The sequence below is a fragment of the Netta rufina genome (genome assembly GCF_964035555.1).
Source record: "Netta rufina genome assembly, chromosome: 2".
NCBI classification, from domain to species: domain Eukaryota; kingdom Metazoa; phylum Chordata; class Aves; order Anseriformes; family Anatidae; genus Netta; species Netta rufina.
Window position 1 is genome coordinate 4032581 of NC_140124.1, and position 20318 is coordinate 4052898.

General features: G+C 36.4%; 1 protein-coding gene across 3 annotated transcripts in view; it reads right to left on the reverse strand.

Moving 5' to 3' along the window:
- Nucleotides 1-19155, reverse strand: part of ADCYAP1R1 (ADCYAP receptor type I) — a gene marked incomplete at both ends in the record, with an annotated part of 104378 nt that extends 85223 nt beyond the window's left edge. For all 3 annotated transcript variants that reach the window (XM_084282319.1, XM_084282320.1, XM_084282318.1), the window contains one exon: nucleotides 19105-19155. In XM_084282319.1, coding sequence (XP_084138445.1) covers nucleotides 19105-19155 — 51 coding nt within the window. The remainder of the gene's footprint in view (nucleotides 1-19104) is intronic.
- Between the last annotated feature and the right edge of the window lie 1163 nt (nucleotides 19156-20318).

The following is a 20318-nucleotide window of genomic DNA, read 5'->3' on the forward strand; positions in this document are numbered from 1 at the left end:
AGCAGAGGTTATATGGATTGCTGGAAGGATTTGGAAAAAAAAAATACAAATACATAAAATGTGGGTATTGAAAGAGGTCCCAGAGTTATCCAAAATAATTTGGATCATCCTGTGGGCAAGCAGTAAGGAAGGGTCTGTTCAAGAATCCTGAGCTGTCTTTGACTACCTATAGTCATTCAAAAATACTTAAAGTTCTGGTCACTTTACTCATTATTGCTTTAAAACATATTTTCTCTCCACAAGTTAACTCATTGGAGCTAAAGAAGCGAGAAAAATCCTGTGTTCTTGAGAAACTCCGGGATCAGGCAAGGCACTTTGAAGTCATAATAAAGATGTGATAAAGAACAGGGCAATTCTTCTGGCAAAAAGAAGATCATTTACTGGTCTTTCTTCTTGTGATTTTTCATATTCTGCCTGTAAAGTCCTGACCTTTTATTTGTAAAGTGATTGAGAATATTTCTACAACATTCAGGATGTGTCATATCAGACACAGTGATAAGGAGAAGGCTAAGTAGAGGTAGAGTCCAATTCACTTGTCTAAGCGTTTGTTCTAAAGTAATACGAGAGAGGAGTTTAATATACTAGGTTTATAAGATCACTAGCTTCACACTGAATTGCACTTGTTGCTAATAGTATTGTGACTTTCAGTTTTAAAAAGTTAGCTCAAAAATTATATATTAATTTGCATACATTACACAAAAAAGCTGACTTTTCAATGGAAACATCACCAGATTTAATCGTTACTCCTCAAAACCAATCAACCTGCTAACCAACTAAATAAACAACACAAACAAAAAACAACAAAACAAGTCCAATAGTATAGTGCACACTGCCAAAACAGGGCATTGATCTCTCTCAGACTGGCTTATATGAATTTAAGATATGTTTACCTTCTAACACTGACAGCTCCTGGAGAGATGTAGGTCTCACTGCAGATTAGAAAATAGCTGCAGCATAATCAACAGCTCCCTTCACTCAGTGGATACCTTCTGAAGTGGTAAGTCTGGACAAAAGATGTGTTATGCAACATTGGGAAAATGTGTTTTAGAGTTTACTCTAACCATCTTTATATCCTGGAAATGTGTTCAAAAACTTTGTCTTTCAGCATGATGAGGCTTTATCAATATAGTCGATGTCTTCCACAGGAAAAGACATCTTGAGTTAAACCAAAGCATACCTTTATCTCTTGCTATCTAACAGCAAGCAATATCAATTTACAATTCTTAAAACTTTGCACTGAAGGGAAAGAACCACTCATTGGAAAAGCATTTAAAAATCCTGGTAGAGAAAATGTGCTTGAAGTGAAGCTAAAGGTTTGATAATCTTTTCTGATTGTTATTGTATTATGTAAACTGGATTTCTCTGACAGTTCCTAAGAATTTCCAAAGTTAAAAATTCTAAAAATGCATCTCCCAGTAACACATGCTTGATGTCTTCTTCTTTCATTCCTCATAGGTCATCCTAGTCCTGAAAAGCTGATAGTCTCATGCCAATATTGAAATTCCCACTTGTCTTCAAAAATATTCAAGAGCAATGTGATTTAGTGTCCAAATCAGGCTCTGGCCCTTTCCAAATCTGACTGAGCCTTCATGAAAGTTTCTCACCCCTCCTTGAGTTTTCAGTGCTGGGTGAAAGTGAGTGGAGAGGCCTCTCTGCAGGCCATCGGTGGTGCAGTACTTGCAAAGATCATCACCAATCACTTCCGAGGACACTCTCCTAGTCATTGGCATAGCCTGCAACATGGCAGTCCTAAAACATAGCAAAGCTGCTGGAAACAGAACAACCCAGTGTAGATCCAAGCTTTAGCAAAGCATCCAGAAGTGCCTGTCTCAGCAAGCAGAAGATCACTGAATGGGGGTTTCAGGCAAATAGTGCATATGTAAATTGGTGGAATTCATGTTTAATAAAGGAGAATAAATAAAGATAAACGATAAATATTTTTTCCTTGGGGTTCTGTTGTCAGTTTGCTTCAGTTCTGTGTAGACATATTTTGTGCACATTCAGCATGACAGTTCAGACTGATTAGTAAGGAGAAATGGCTGGAATGGATGTTGGGGTGTAGGATCTACTTTTTTTTAATACACTGATTCACTAACTGAGAAATTAGGAGTTATATTTACAGAAATCTGGGGTATAATGCTCAAATTCAGTTGGACATCTGCAATGGGGAAACTGAAAAAGAATCTCTGACCAGTCTGGGACACAATACTCTTCTCACCTGGGGAACTGCTGATCCAATGGGGTGAACATTAGGTGACAAAGATTTTGCTTGTCCAACTCCTAGGTTTGCTCTGTTAACTTAGTCTTCCACAGCCTCATCTTCTTAGTCTGGTCTGTTTTAAAGTATGAAAAATTCCCACCTGAACTCTGAATAGAGAGAGGTCTACATTGCTTCCCTGTGATCCCTAAAATGTCCCTGACGATCATGCTGCAAATTATTTGGAATAGCCTTTTCTGAGAGAAATAGCAATGGACAGAAAGGCTTGTTTCCCTTGTATATTACCTCCAGAGGATTTTTGAGAAAGGCACACCTCTTTGTCACTCATCAGAGAGCACTGGTAATATAGCACTGTTCCTTGTTTAAAGTAGCCCTGGAAGGGTGCATCGGATATAAGAGCAATGGAAAAATAGAGTGTATAAAAGATAGTCTTAACCTTTTTCTTTGATCTACAGATTTAGTGTTTAATATAATTAAACATCATTAATATAACGGTCATTAATATACATTTGTGTTTACCTATGTATCCTTGTCTCTGGTGGCTGCAACTGTAATTTAACATACATGTTAACTATCTATGACACACACCTCTCAGATAGAATCATTGAATCACAGGATAATTCAGGTTGGAAGGGACCTCCAGAAATCTTCAGTTGAACTTTGTGCTCGAAGCAGGGTCAGCAGTAGGGTCAGGACAGGTTTCTCTCTCTCTCTCTCTCTCTCCTTTTTTTTTTTTTTTTTTTTTTTTTTCCCAGCTGGGTCTTCGAAACCTGCAAGAATGTAGACTGCACAGCTTCTCTGTGCAACTTCAACTGTCCTCAGGGTAAAAAAATATCTCTCTAAATTCAGTCAGAACCTCCCTTGTTTCAATTTATGTCTAGTCCATAGTCTGTTGTCCTCATGACATGCACCATGACAAAGAACCTGGGTCCATCTTCTTGATGACCTCCTCATAGTTATTGTAAGGCTGCTACTAGGTTATCCCAAAAGCCTCTCCTTCCACCAGCTACACAAGGCTATTTTCCTCATCCTTTACTTATAGGCCATCTTGATGGCTTTGCTTCAGTTGCTTAACACCTTTTTTGTATTGAGGAGCCTAAAACTGGACCTAACATGCTAGATGTGGTCTAACAAGTAAAGGGTGATAACCATGGCCCTAGATCTGCTGGCTGTTAATACAGCCCAGGACACTGTTGGCCTTAATCTGATTTCCTAGGATCATTGTAAAGTGTGAGGAGACAAAGGTATCAAGTAATTGAATGGGTTGTTACACTGAAAAATCTCTTGATGAGTTTCACTAAGTGAAGGCAGAGGGAATTTGTGCTAACGTAAGACTCCTCTCACTGAGGGGACACTGAGAACAGAGAACCTTTTAGGATTTCTGTATTTGTCATGCTGCCGGATGCCACATTCATTTACAAGGCAAGTTTTTGTTATTACTTGTTATTATTTGCCCATTTATACTTCATTACTTTTAAACAAAACCCCAAAGAGAAAAGATCTTAGACAGGAAATTTGTTTTGTGCAGGCTCCCAGCAAGTTCAATAGAAACCCCATCTGAGTCACACTTGGAACAGAAATGCATGATGAACAGCTACAGGAGGCTGCAGAAACACTTTCTCCACACACACACACATATAGCCTACTCAGGGGAGAAAGCTTTAATTAATCCACTAATTAAATTAAAGCTATTTGCCCTCAACTATCACATGCATTCCTCCCTTTCAGTCCTCCCCACAGGCAGTTCCAGCAAGTGTGTTGTGCTACAGCTTTCAGTCTGATATTCCCCAAAGGGGCGCTGGGACTGGGGAGAATACTGAAGAACAGAGGCAAAGAGCTTTTTACAGCAGTGGTAATGGAAGTACTCAAGCTTATTCTCAATTTCCCTCCTCCTTTCAGTACTAAGAGGCATTGGTTCAGATATTGTGCCAAAGTGAGGGGAAAAACCACCAACAAAAAACCCTCAGATCCCACATGGAATCAAAACCTTGTACAAAAGATCTCGTCTAGGCTAGCTTCTTCAACAAACAGTTCTTTCTCATTCCCGTGTCTGGAGAGTTTCACCACTACTTCACTGTAAAATCTCAAAGAGGGGAATAAAGTTTTTATTCATGAAGGAAGTGAAGAAACAGAGTGAATGGTGTGGCAGAGCATCAACACCTTGAGATGAGCCAATGTGGAGCTGAGTGAAGGGGATTAGAAAGGAAAAGAAATATTATAGGAAAACTTCCTAAGGATGATCAGTGAGACTGCACACAGAAGGAGGAGTACCACCAAAAACAAATTACCATTTTTCAGAGAATGACTTTGCTTAAGAGATTCTTAAAAGCAGATGAGGAGGAAACATAAAGTTGGGGCTTTCGTTGTTCTTGGGCTATTGGCACTGTGTAGGAGGAAAATATAGCAGTGACTATAAAGATATTTCTGGCAGATCCATGGTTCACAAGCTGCATTGTTCCTCTGTTGTCCCAGCTTATGACTGTAAAGAGTGTGACGTACCTATACTTTCCTATGTGTCAGTTACATTCACAGTCATTTGTCATTGATACAAATAAAAAACGTATGAAATGTTGAGGTATTGAGGTGCAATTTAAGTAATCCAGTTCAGGAATAAGAAATGTTTTTGTTCTGCTTAAAGATGTCAATATGAAATAGTTCAGTATTTTGGAATCAAAGTTTTAAAAGGAGATGAAATTTACTCTGTGGGAGAAAAAAAAAAAAAAAAAAAAAAAAGAGAGAGAGAGAGGCTAGATATATGAGCATATTCATATATTCCTGCTGGATGAAGATGACAAAAGACATTGAAACAACGCACATTGAGTATTCCACAGGATAGAAAATTCCAAAATTTGCCTGCATAACGTTATAACCATTATAATCCTTCAGCCTGGGTTTATACCACAGAGAATATGTGACTAATGCTACTTTTATTAGGTGATCTAATCTGGTGATTAGTCCTGAGAACTAGTAACAGGTGACTGTCCTTAGGATTGTCTGCCTAAATAATCAGTGCCTTAACTCCTTATTTAGGGCTACATTGATACCATGCTATTGAGAAGTATCAGAAGAAGCTCCTCTCACAGCCAGTTAATGGTTTGGACACTCAGTGTTGGTCAATATTTGTCACTTAAGTTATCTAGGTAAAACGTGGTACAGAAAGAGACTTGCAGCATCAATGCTTGTTTCTTGCTAATAACAAAAACAAGCCCAAAGTGACTTGTGAAGGTGTAGACATTGTACTGATGAATCACATCCCCATTCTACGTCTCAGGAACTGTTATCTGTGCATTGTTTTTCCACCTCAAACAGGCCAGTAGAAGAATTGCACTCTCATTGGGTGTGTGATTTAATCATAGCTGATCACCAGTATTTAAATACCTGGCAATAGCTCTTTAATTTACACATTTACACATTAACATTTAAATGCAATTTTCAGAAAACATCATCTCTGGTGATATGCAGTTATATCATGACAGTTGCTAAGTTCTGGGTAGGTAAACCATTGCCAAAGGGGTGATCAACACAATTCCTTCCACTGACACAGCAGACGGTTCAATACATCTGTGATTCATAGAAACTTAGCTGTATGAAAAATTTCTGTCTTGGGCATTTGTAAGCTTAAAAATGATACCTGTTTAAAGACACCCTAGATGTAGATAACTGGAAGCAGCCACATTACCTGTTGTGTAGTATGTATCTTAAATTAAAGTAGCCAACACCTGTAATACTGTAATACTTTACAATGGGAAAATAAGCCTTTGTCTTTAACCTCATTGGTTGTAACATGCAGCTTTGAAATTGGCTCATGCTTTATGATCTGAATGCAGTTCAAATGTGTCCTGCTCAAGAACATGCAGTGACCAGGTGACTGAGTGCAATATTGGACTTCAATTGCCCGTTTCTGATATTACAAAGGAAAGACAAAAGTGCATTTCTGTCATATACATCATAAAAGAGAAATGCATGCTCATACTGAGTATCAGCAGGGGCCCATGTGTTAGCCACAATAAAAACATTAGAGACAGACAGAAGTAATTGGAGTTTGATCTGTACTGGCAAAAATAAAAATCCACAGAATTCTTTTCTTTAAATTCAAGAGTTGAACTTTAAAGCATATTAGATTAGGTTCATTGTGATATGTAGTGGGATTTTCTTGTTACACACTATAAAAATGCAGACTCACCAAACTAAACGAAAACAGATAAGTTGCACACAGACTGCACTGGAGGCAATCGTGTGGACAGGAGATAGGCAGGACCCAGCCCCTGCTCTTCTAGCTTGTCGCTAGGTATAAAATTCACCCAGAAATGCATTTATCATATATGTTTTGCTCATGAGGTATTCTTAGAACATCTTACTGGTAACTACACTATTCTACATGAGCTGAACGTCAGTCATGATTTCAAGAAATTCTGAAATATGATGTGTTACAAAATAAAACTGCACATGTTACTCGAAAACAAAACTACTACTACTACTAATAATAAGAAGAAACAACAAACACAAAGAGCCAGATTGCATACCCTGCCTCAAATTCCTATTGTATTTGCCACTGCAGGCAATGATTTGATTTAAGGAAGGACAATACAATTACAGACGTGGTCTTCTTCTAAGAACAGATCTCCCCCTTAAAGGGTGACTGTGTTCCAAAGAAACCTGCAGGATTTGGATCCATTTCAGACCCTGACAGCTAAGCCACAGGTCTCACTTTCAGTCTTGTCATGACCCAGATTCTGCTCCAGCATTTTCTGCTCTGCTGCTATATAGAAATTTGCACAGATCGGTGATAACTTCCTGAATAAGGACAGATTCCAAATGCATTTTACTATCCTCATGGTACATCCCCCTTATTGTGCTCAGCCCCCCAAAAATGCAGCAGGCATCTGAAGTGTTAAGCTAGCCAGCCTAGCTGGCAGGTACAAGGGTATTCTTGCTGCAGAACACAGTGGCACAGGGGATCTCTCCAAGGATAACAGATGCTTCAGCTGTGCTGTTTGCAGCTGACTGCAGTGCGCAGACGTTTAGGACTCAGAATCTTTTGCATATTTAAACAAGAGACAAATTTTCAGTGTCAAAAAAAATAAAAATAAAAAGAGAAAAAAGCAAAAATAAAAATGAACAAGGAAACTTTGAAGTCCAAACATATAGGGTTACTACTTTACAGTGAAGAAATTAAATGCTGGCCAATATTTTAAAGTTTTTCTTCTGCATGGAAGAGTCCCTGTACTGGCATTCTGGAGAAAGAGGGAAGGGTTCTGCTGGGATATTTATGTGTGCCAGATTTAATAGGGTTCCTGAAGAGATCCTAACTTTGTATGTTTGGCCTCAAAAATGCTGGATGCTGCTTCATCAGTGGTAATGACCACATTATAGACTCAGTGAAACCTGGTTCTGACATTTTTGGCCATTCTAGATTCCAAAAGTCTTCATGTAGTACACATCCCAACACTACAAGCAAATTTTGCCTCTGTAGTTAATAGGGGAAGCTGGTGAGAGCCAACATGTAGCACAATCTTAGGAAAGATACCAGAATTTCTCAGATATTAACCTTACCAGCTTCATTTTCAGCTTTCTGCTCATACGCATTCCTCCCAAGAAGTTCACTTCTGATATTGTATTTCCAATTACAGAGAGAAAAATCAGTTTCACAGAGTATATTACTTTTACAGACATATATGTGCAGGAGAATAATGATGAGTGAAGCATTTACTCTAAGGTAAATGGTCTAAATTTTCATAACCTCACTTATTTCTGAACTGAAGTATGACTTATATGAAAAAGAGATATACATCTGAAGCCCTAGGAATGGAAAAATTAAATTGCAGTAATGTTTTGATTTGGTTCAATTTGTTATTAATAAAAAAGTGTCATTTTCTATGGAGATGGGTAGGGTTAGAAATAGGGGGAAGCTATTTCAGACTGCTTTGGTTTTCTTAATATCAGAAGAAAGCATTGATACATATAAATAATGTATACCTAATACATACTGAACGGAGAAAGTGAGAGATGAAATTCCTCTCCCATGAGAGCAAATTGTGTTTACACTTAAGTTAAAAAAAGACTTGAAAGCAAAGTTGTGCTGTCCCTCATGGGTTATTCTGGGTGACTCCAATATATGTTTACTTCCATTTATTTGACCCTCAAGATTACCACGTTCAGATGTTCTACATTAATCCTTTGACAACAGATACATATATTTCACATTTTCAAATATGAAAAAATAAGTCTCTAGACTAATGTTATTTATGCACATCCCTGTCACTTTCCCTTCATTTTTGTTACATCATTTTAAACTCAGTATTTAATTCTTTTTCCTTCTCCTATTTTTTTTTTCTGTTTCTATTTTTCTTTTTCTTTCCCAAAGCCATGAACATAGTTGAATAGTAAGTGTCATCCACAAGGTGTTATTCTGGAGTTGATTAACAAAGATACAGGGAAAAAAAAAAAAAATCTTTGTGTCCTGTAATTAAATATCTGCAGAATTAATGATTTAACCAATAGGTAACAGTGAGAAAACCAAAGCAAAATCAACCTTATATTTTCTGGTCTCTATCTATTCCTCTAACCCTGAGGGGGAAAAAAAAAAAAAAAAAAAAAAAAAAAAAGTAATCTCTGAAAGGAAAAAATATATCTGGTATACACAACTGAAAAAATATAACAAATATACTTGCATGAGGTATAAAAGGAATAAGTATGTCAATGTGAAGATGAAAGTATGCATCAGATGAAGATTTATGTGGGACTTCATATCAGCATTGGAAAACTCAGGAGGCACTTTCTTCACAGTGTCCTGTCCCGCCCCATCTATGGTTTTCCAGAGCACCCAGGTGTGCCCTCTACTTCTGTCATGTACTATCAGTACTCGTCCATGGATTTTAAGGGTGCAAATACAATGTATTTGCACATGCAAAAGTACAATGCACAAAGACGTCTGAAACAAAAGGCAGAAAAAGAGCATCAGTTCTGGATCATAAGTTCATTAAAACAAGCTACATTATGAAATGATATTGTGTTTCACTTAGATACAAATGGGGGTTTTGCTTATGGTCCAAGCTGCAAAATAAAACAAATACAGAAGCCAGCATTTTCGTTTTTTCTTTCAGGTTAGATGAACATATAGACCCCAGCGTGTCTGAAAGCTATGTCTAGAGCTCCTCAGCCATTGACTTACATCATGATCTCCAGGAGGCAAACTCACACTTTTTTCTTATAGTGTTTAGATTAAGATTAACAAAACCTCTTGTATCTTATACATCTGTCTTTGCACCATTGCTCTAACACTTGAACACATGTTAGCCGTACATGAAGAAGGCAGAGCAGTGCAGCTGGTGTTATTTGGCAAAGAAAGAACTGAGGAACAAGAAGCTGCAGCATTTCTCAAATTAAACACTAATCTGGGGCGTGATGAACATTTGATCTTCCAGCTCTCATGTTTTATGTTACTATCTAATATCAGGGATCAAATGATACCTGAATTAGCTTTAAGATTTTATTTGATAACAAAGCTGATGAGTTTTGTGAGCAATAGCACAAAGCTTTAGTCATTGATCATGTGGATTAGTATCTCCCAGATGAGCTCCAGATTGGATACTGTATTTTCTAATGAGGTTTGAGCTTTTGCTGAAGTTCATTTTTCTGCAGGGAATTAACAAAATCTCTGTCTTTACTCAAGCATTCTCATGAAAGTTTTAGAAAAGTAATTCATCTGAGAATGCAACCCTTCTGCCAAAGTTAGTTGAAATTACCCAGAACATTCAGAATTTGGAGATAGATAGATGACCTGGAGGAATGGAAAAATAAATACATATGCATGGATGGGATCACATAAGTCTTCCTTCCTTGGGATATTAAAGACCCATCGCTGTTTTACAGCCCATTCTCACTTCTGTTTCCTGTCCTGCAGTAGTAGACAAGTGAGTGTCTACAGGTACTGGATGCCCCATCCCTGGAAGTGTTCAAGGACAGGCTGAATGGGTCTTGGAGCAACCTGGTCTCATGGAGGTGTCCCTGCCCATGGGTTGGAATTAGGTGATCTTTAAGGTCCCTTCCAAAACAAACCATTCTGTGATTTTATGATTCTATGACATGCCTAGTTACAGGGCAAATGATGACTTCACTACTTTTAATACCAAAATTACTAGACTGAAGACATGAAGAAAATGTGTGTCTTTAAATGAGCTTACAGTTTATTTAGTGGGTGTGCCTGCTGTCAGTTCAGGCATAGTAGGCAACACATGATGGGCAAAAAGGTTTTGATTTTACACGTGTATGTAGCTGGAAGAGATACTAAAATGGACTAATTTAGCCAATAATTGTGTAGGAATTTAACTTGTTTTTAGTGCAAAAATAACAAGTTTTGTTTGTTTGTTTGTTTGTTTGGTTTTTACATTTTTAAGTAATGGAGTAAATTATCATAAACCTGGCTAACAGAAATAACATAACTAAAAACAGCTCAGCCAGAGGGCAGCAAATAATAAATAAATAAATAAACAAAAAGTCAGCTTAATATTTCTGAGGAAGTAAACATAAACTTGTACCTTTGAGCTTCAATGTATTTCTATGCTTACCTAGTAATGCATTTTACATTATCATTTATCTGGCAAGCGTTTCACAAACACTAAAGCCAAAATAAAGATCTGATTAGTTTTAAGCCCAAATATGTAACATGCTTAGATGTTGCTGTTAAGTAATGAAAACGAACAAACAAACAAACAAATAAGTCTGTATTTCCCCTTCCCAAACCTGCAAATACAAGTAGTTCACATTATAGTGTTTTTGTTTGTTTGTTTGTTTGTTTGTTTGTTTTTTCCCCAGGGGGCTTCAAACATCAAATCAGCAGTCTGCATTTAGCCTAAATAACTTCCATATAACATATTTTGGCCACAGATGCTGAGTCAGACAGAAACTGTAGGACCAAAAGCATTTTAAAAGAGCACACAGAAGCAAAAGTATTTTCTTTTTCTGTATAAAGCTCTAGAGAACTAATAAGAATTTTGCACTCCTAAAACAGCATACAGAGCAATATTTGTCATAAGAGGACATTGCATAAATATGTTATCAGGAAGGCCAGAAGCAGTAAAAAAACTACCACTTTGCATCTTCAACAGAACTTTTCACCAGTCCAGAATAAGTGTACATCTATAAAGTATACTGGTGCAGGGTGTGTACTGACTGCATACAAAGGCTGACAAACCATTAAAGTTGCCAACAGACACAAGCATGATCTGGCTGAAAGACATTTATTGAGAGTATTTTCCCTTAGGAAATATGTTGATGAAGTCTACAGTCTAAACTGTATCAATAGCAAAGAAGTTGTCATTTGTTCATTTTTAAAAAGGGGGAGAACTGTTATCAAGTGCTCGCTTTCTATGTTTTAAGTGTCTTGTTTGAATAGAATATTTATTTAGAAATTTTATTTTCTTAAAAAAAAAAAAAGTGGTTGAAATTGTGAAGAAAAATGCTTTAATCTTTACTGGAAAGAAAAATATCCAAGTGCTACAAAATAATTCTAAATTGCATTATGTAGGGAAAATATTTTTCCTGTTCTCTTAAAAATTGATTTCCTTTCATTGTTTGAAAGATCATGAAGTATTTAATGGTATGGATTATTAATTTTCTTATATATATATATATATATTTTTTTTTTTTTTTCTAGAGACACTGTGATTTTTGGCGTCTATCCTCATCCATACAAGAAAACATATTCAATAGTTGATTTTAAAAATGTATTCCAGGAAACATAATAAACAGCATTTGTGATAACCTGACAAGCCATTTTATGGAAATGAGTCCCAAGATATTGATAATGCAAGACAATCAATTGCACAAGAGTGACTTAGTCATTCATTCAGCATTCACATGATATCCATAAAAGGTAACATACTACTCAATAAAGATGAGTTTTCTAAGAGCTAAAGAAATCAAAGTCTAGTCTAAGCTATTTTTTAATTACTCTGCAGCAAAGAGAGCACTACGCAGTTTATGATGGGTCATACCAATGCCTGGAGGTGCCCATCTCTTGTTATTGACTACAGAATGATTGTTAGTAGATTCTAATATGGATAAATATCTTAAAATAGACATCCAGATTTTAGAAGGCTAAATATTGTCTTAAGTGCACTTGCTGACATCAGTTAGGTACAAACCTCAGCTCTAACAGGAACAGAAATATACGTAGACAGTTCCCATTCTTTAGGATGGTGATAATTCTCTTTTGGACACAACTATTATTATACAGCACGTAATAAATATCACAAATTATACAGCACTGAGATATCACTGAGATCACCATGTTTTAGTGCAGAAGGGGACCCATACCTCACCAATCCTCTCTTCCAAGTGATTTCCACATGGGAAAAAAGTAAATCTGACTGAAACCCTGTTTTCTTTTCAGGAACATGAACACAAGGAAGCCTGGAGTGAGCTATTCACCCCCTGCCCAGAAATACAAAGAGAGTTTTGTTGAGTTGGGTTCTGTGCCCTTGGGGACTACAATGACAGCAACACTTGGGCTTTATGGTTGGCAGTGTTTTTTAATAGGCCTCATAGTCTTTGATTAAATAGCTGTGTCTCTGTTGGCTTGAAAAAGAAGCCCTGGAAGCAGCCTTAAGCACAGTACACTCTGACTCGCATCTCCTTCCTGTCCCTATGGCTATTTCAGAAGCAACCACTGATCTGGAGGGCCTTGTGATGTGTAATCCTGGGGCAAGCACTGCTCATGTATGCTCCCCCAGGCAGGCTTAAGGCATAACTACTTGATCCTCAAGAAGGCCCAGATTCTTGCTGAAGGAGGTGAATTAACTTTAAGAAGCAGTGGAGTGTTTACTTTGCAGATTGGGAAGCAAAAGTAAAGAATAGCTATTTATTACAAATGATGGTGAGAGGGACCAGGGGACATATAGAAGACCAGACCTCTAACATTTTTTTTATTATTATTACTTTTTGTTCATTTCCTCTCATCCTGCTCTTTTGCTTCCATTTCCCCCTTCTCTTTAATGCAGCGTTGGTTCTGCATCACAGCTATCTATTCAAGCTGCCTCTAAGGTAAATCTTAAGCTGCTGAATCCGCAAACTTTAGGAAGAGGAGGCCAGCAGCTGACTTGCTAGAGACTTGAGTAATATACCTCCAGGTATTGGATATTAATAGCTAAGAAACATAAAAAAATCACTGATTTTGAGTTATTATTATTATTATTATTATTATTATTATTATTATTATTATTATTATTATTATTATTATTATTATTATTAAACAGGCTTATTTTCCAAGACATCTTTTTTTATTTCCTAATTTGGTATTTGACTGCTCATCCAATACTCCTCCAAGCTCATGAATTCAAAACCAGCAGGCAAAAGAATCATATTAATATCCTTAAATCAGTGTTGTCATCATAATATTTGCCTGTCACAAAAATTATTACTACTACCAGAGGGCAAAAAAGTGAAGGCATTAATGTAGGACAACTATTTTCTGCTTCCTAATCCTTTCATTTCTAAGACCTAGATATAGGCCTTGCATTTCTAAGACCTAGATATCTTGCCTACCTAAATAAGGAAAATTACACATATAAGCCTATGTTTGTGTGTAGTGTTATGAACCAGAGGGTGATGGAATAAGCATTTTTCTAGAATTTCTTTTTTTTGTTTGCTTGACTTTCATGTTTTGTGCAAATAAGTATAATAAGCTTTAAAATATTTTAATCAAGTGTGTCTTTCTTCCACAACTAACACCTGCATTCCCCAAGGTGCGATGGCAAGTCCTGGTGTACTAATCACAGCACCAACATAAAATGGAGGCCTCAAACCAGCCTCTGGTGTCCTAGGGGTGTCAACACACGAGGAGTTTCCCAGAGAAACAAAGGGATTTACAGAGTTCTCAGGTGGAATCAGTCACCCTTTAGAAGTACTCATCCTCCCTTGCTGGCAAGGCAAGGAACATCTGGGACCTGGGATAAAATTTTTTGTTTCCTAACAAGGTTCTTTAAGCTGTGTGGTGTCCAAGGCATTATTATTTTGCAGCACGGAATCCCTTAGATGTTCTCTGTGACAGACTTTCTGAAAGCTTGTTTTGAAACAACCCTACCCAATATTACAAATCCTGACTCTTCTTCTTTTTTTTTTTTTTTTTAAATAAATCACAGGCTTTTAAGAGGTCTTTATATTCTGCTGATTCCCCCCAGCACCATCTTGTGATGAGAAGTAAAAACATAGCATCAGTAACACCTTGGCTGGCCGAGGTATTTCTCCTCTGGAGGACATTCCCAGCAGGTCCCTAGCCATTGTACAGGAGCTGCTGTGGTATTGCAATTAACAGAGAAGTCCCATGCATCTGTGCATTGTGTTAGAGGCTCGCAATCCTACAGAAAGCTTGACATTTCATGATTTGTAAACTCATGAGCTCTTACAAATCATAAGGCCAATAAACTGATCAAAAGCTGGCTCATTAGATCCTACATGGAAAAACAGGTTCCTTAAAGAGCAGACACCAACACAAGCATACACACTTCTGTCCCCAGTGAGAGGGGACATCATTTCAGCTATGGATGCTCAAGCAAACATAGCAGGGACAAAGAGAAAGTAGTGGAATAGTGTATCTGAATATACTGCTTCCCATATTAAAAAAAAATTACAGAGACTGAAATGTAGATGATTCTGTTTGACTGTAGCTAGCCACTGGAAATGACAGCTACAGATTAATAATTATAGTTCTTCTCTATGGACTAAACAGAGAAGAACAGAGGTCTTCTAAACCCTTAGAAGATGTTACCTCTCCAGTAAACAGGATCTAAGAAAAAAGACCTAGTTTCTCTCATCCTCTCTTAATGAATGGAGACTTGAAAACAATCACTTTGAGGTCTGATTCTCTGATCTGTGAGATGCTGCCTACACATCTGTATTTATACATCTGACCCTCATACTGAGATTGCACTTCAATGTTGGTATACAAGAGACATCACTTAACACCTTTCTTTTTCATCTCTGCATTTATTATTATTATTTTTAGAGGAAGTCCATGAACATGTTTGCCAACTAATGAAACACTACAAGAAATATCTTTTCACTTCAAACATTTAAGCTTAGCAATATTAAAAACGCATCCACAAGAATTTCCAAGTATTAGTTGAAAAATGAAAGAATTATTACAGACAGTTAGAACACCTGCATTGCAGTTACATTTAAAATTCAGTTCATATACTAAGCCAACTTTGTGAGTCATGAATTTCATTGTTTCTCAAGTACATTTGGAGCCAGACAAAGAAACCATGGTTTCTTTGGATCCTATGGATCCTATGTTTTCACTAATTTTATGGTGAATTTTGTTAACATTTCCAATTAAAAATTAAAACCCCAAAAGCAACAGCCTAGTGCTATCTCAAATGAATTGAAAAAACAATAAAAATAGGTGGGATGAAGAAAACTGATGTATAAATGAAAAGATAAGGTGTTTGGACTAAACCGAAAATTATGAGAGTGACTGAAAATAAGCAGTCTGGCTTTAAAAAATAAATAAATAAATAAATAAATATCAATATAGACATTTAGTTTGAAAAACATTTCAAATAGAAAAAAAAATAAATTTCAAGAATTGCTCTCAAACATTTTCCTTTACAGGTCTTACATGTATCTTTCTTCTAGATCCTGCCTCAAGTACCAGAATACCTTTGAGATTGACAAATACAAAATAACTTGTTAAACACATGAAAATTTAATCAATCTAGTCTATGATAATTAGAATTGGCTTAACATGACAGCATCTAAATTTTAAGTAGCATATTATTTTCTTCTTTTCTGGTCCGAGACTAGAATTGAAGGCAACTATAGCTTTCCATTAATACATTTTGTCCTCTTTTTGCCCTTTTTTGACCTGTATGTGATTGTAGACCATAGTCTGTGTGGTTTGGCTACCTGTGAATAAAATAGGACTATCTGTTGATGTAACAAAAACATGCACATCCAAACAGGTATATAGATTCAAGATTCAGGAGCTAATGCTAATGAGGGATGGAGATGTGCCTTGAAATTGGGAATTATACCACTGCTGAAAACAATAACTCTTCTTCAAGGTAAACAGATACTTCTTGAATGGTACCAGATGTATTTAGAGAACAGCAAGGTAAAACAAGACTTTTTAAGGAACCTTTTGGAGGGCAGGATGACATTCAAATTTACTTTAATTTTTTAAAATGTCACATCCAAAAAATCTGGAAATCTGTATGACAGAATAGTATCAATTTGAGGACATCAGCACAGCATATAAGGGATGATTCAAAGAGAAAGTGAGTCCCAACAGAGGGAAAATATGTTACCACAAGCATTATAAAAATTCTCAGCAAGGGAAGAACCATAAATAACATTCAGCATTCCTGAGTTCTAGTCTGTGAAAATGAATGTTAGGGAGGTAATAAAGAATGAATAGTATACACAAATTATGGTATAATCTCTGTCATGGGCATAAGTCTCTTCACTGACCAAAGAAATGTATGTGCATATTCACAGGTTCATGCATGTAATATCACTAATTTTACTACCTGGATTCCTGCAGGAGTCTATGATTAAAACTTGCATTCAGAAATAAGCTCATAAACATTGCAGAAACCACACAGACAAAAGCATATTTGTTCTTATTAATTCTGGTTTGCTTCATAGTATTTCATTAGAGAGCTGTTCTTTCCAAAAGCAAGAGCAGATCACTGATTATCCAGCTCAGTGATCACAGTTATGTCCTGAAATGCTAAGAATTGGAAACTTTCTGTCCTTTTACACTTGCCAGGAAGGTCATCTATCTAAAAGCTCAAGAGATATATTCAGTCACAGTTATTTTCCTTAATTAAAAATTGTTCACTTCTAAATAAGTAGATACCTTTTGGATGTCTCAAGCTGAACACCGAAAATCTTGAAATGTGGAAGAGCTTAGGGATATGGTTTAGTGGGGACTGTTAGCGTTAGGTTGGAGGTTGGACTCGATGACCTTGAGGTCTCTTCCAACCTAGAAAATTCTGTGATTCTGTGATTCTGTGATCACTGGTCATTAAAAAAATTCCATTTGACTTTCACTTCACATGATCACATAACTAATTTTATTACAATTTGAAAAATGTTCTTTCTTACCCAGGAATTCAGCAGCTCTACCAATCTGCATTCCAGTTTCACCTGATGTAGGATACCACTTACTGTCACTTAAGATGACAAAACATTGAGGTTGACCTAGGCTTAATTGTATGATGGGAACTCCTAAGAGACTGAGACATGTCATTTGTCATTTCTGGGTCTCAAACTAGACACATCAAGGTGAGGTTATGTAATCTAATCTATGCACAAAACCACAGCACCTGAATTTGAGCTAACCTCCATTTATAGTGGATAGATACATGCACCTCTGGAAGACAGGAATGTCATGCTAAAATAATCATATGAAATAGGTTAACTGATGGGTTTTTCCTTCCCCATTACCTTAGAGGAAGTCTAGTGTAACTATTTCAGAGATAAAACACAAAAATTAAACATAGTAAGTAGTATTTTCTATCTGAATAGGAATAGTCAGAAGCATCATTTACCAGAAAAAAAATATCAAAAATCAGATATTTATATGGTGAGGGGTTAAATTATTTGAATGAACATTCCCATTTTAAAGAATCTAGTTGAACAATGTTATATTTCAGATATGCAATTAATTACAGCGGTTTCTGAATAAGACCTTAGAGGAAAAAATGCATATTTATGTGTACCAAAAAAAGGTGAATACTGTATGCTGACCATTATGCATTGAAGATGACAAGTTACACAATCAGTACAAATAAGCCAGAAACTGTAAAAACTGGTAAAATATATCTAGTTTACAGTGACAGCTCTAGTCAAATCAAAACCATATTAACTATTTCTTCCTTAAAAATAAAACCAAACTATATTTCAAGAGTGTTTTAAAATGTCTGTCTGTTAGAGAATATTAAGCAATTGTAAAGTACTTGTATGGAAGTTATAGAAAGCTATTAATATGAAAGATAGATAATTTAAATACCAGTGCTATTTCTCTGGTATCCCTTTGTGCAGTGCTTCCTGAGACATGATGAAAGGCACAGTTATGATCAATAATCTAGCTAAGAGCTGAGCTGAAATGCAAGATGAATTTATTATAGTGGTTGTATAGTGTTGCTTACAGTTTCAAAGTGAAAAAAAAAAATGCTTTATTCAATGTTCTTACAGCTTTCATGTGAGACTAGATAGAGCCACAATGCAAATGGGGACAACAAGCAAGAATAGACTTACATGACAAATCCCCAAAAATGTGTTAAGACTGAGTGATTCAAGGGATAGTACATTATTTGGTAAGTGAAGGATTATGATGTGAATAAATCCAAGTACGACTCATAAAAAGCCCAAGTTCTTCATAAAAGTGACTAAAGAGTTTGAATGCCTATATCTTTAATGGCCTTCCTGTATAGTTTCTGAAAAATGACCCTCTGAAAATTGAGGCAACCAAAAGCACTGGCTGAAATATCTGAAGGCTTAGTCTTCATAGGACTGATGGAAACCTCTAATTTTATCGCTTTTGCCTGGAAAAATCAATCTTAAGCAGATTGCAAATAGGCATTCCACTATTTATTTATGTTGTTTTATTATTACTTTTATTTTATTGTTATTTTTAATCTCAGACACTAGCACCGAACAAATCCCTTCACAGAACAGACTTCCCTTGTGCAGGATGAGCAGTGGTCCCAATTCTATTGCAACTACAAAGGAAGTCGGAAAAGGCTTATCATAACTTATGGGTCCACACAGAAAAAGACAGAATGAATGTTAACAGTAGAACCTTAATGTTTATCAAGTGCTAGACTTGGGAATACGTATTTAAATAATAACATCTTATTTACAAGGTCAATTATCCTTACCATGGGAAACAATATGAGAGTGAAGAAGCAGGTCTTCCAGTTGATGGCCATCTTGTCTCTCAATTTTGATCTTTACTTGAGATTTGCTTTTTTTTAACACTGTTACTGGGGCTGAAGCACACACTCTCTGCAGATGTTATTGTCAATGTCTTCACGTCAAGGCTCAAATTTCTGCAGTGAAAGAAGAAAATGATTATAAATATGTAAAACATGGTGGAGGATGAGAAAGAAATGGACAGAAAACAGCACAACAATTGAACTGTCAGTTGCATATATTAGAAGTCAATCATACTTATTGATTGCAGCTACTATAGACCTTTTTGGACAATAAATATAAGGCCAGAGGACACGGCTTTAAGATCAGTCACTTGCATCATAAAAAGTACTGAAACAGACTCTGTAACAACAAAGGCCTCAATTGTACCTAAAGAAGAGGCAGAATGGAACATTTTGAACCAGCCAAAGGGCCTGTCTGCTTCATTTCTGAAGTCATGATTTGACCGTCCTGATTTCAGTAATGGCTCAGAATCATGACTGTGTGAGGATTTTTTAAGAGATGGTATGACTTGAAGATTTATTCCTAGAGTTTGCTTGTCCAGACAACAAAATCCATGACCAGATTTGTTAATAAACTGATAGCTTTTCAAGCACACACCAATGGAGATGGAAAGAAATTAATTGTACTCTCAGACAGGCTAAAGTTTTATCCATAGCAGGATTGATTTACATGGGTGACAGTGCCATACATATCTGTGACTTTCGCTGTTTTGTCTGTGACAAGGAGCTAAACATGTGGTCAGGACACCATCAGAATTGTATCCCTTGCATTAAATACATCCTAGTTCTTTATGTCATAATTCGTTGTTTAAAAACTCCCATGTAGTCCAATTCATTAAGATTCTCAAAATAGTTACATAATATTGACAAGAAATTTTCTGTTTGAATCTCTGGCAGGATCCAAACCTCATTACCTTTTAAAAAAACATCTTGCCTGAGATATTCATGTCTTGGTGATAGAGGTCTGAGCTTGATGTCCTACCTACAGGCAGGTTTTAGCACTGAGATATTCATTAAAAATTTATTTGTCCATCACCTGAGATGGATCCCCTTCCATTTATCTCTGCACTCCAGACCAAATTCCTACAAGATAAACTCAGCTAGTGGTCTTTGGCTATGGCTGTAGTAGTTTATACAAAATCTTTTTGCTTAGGAAG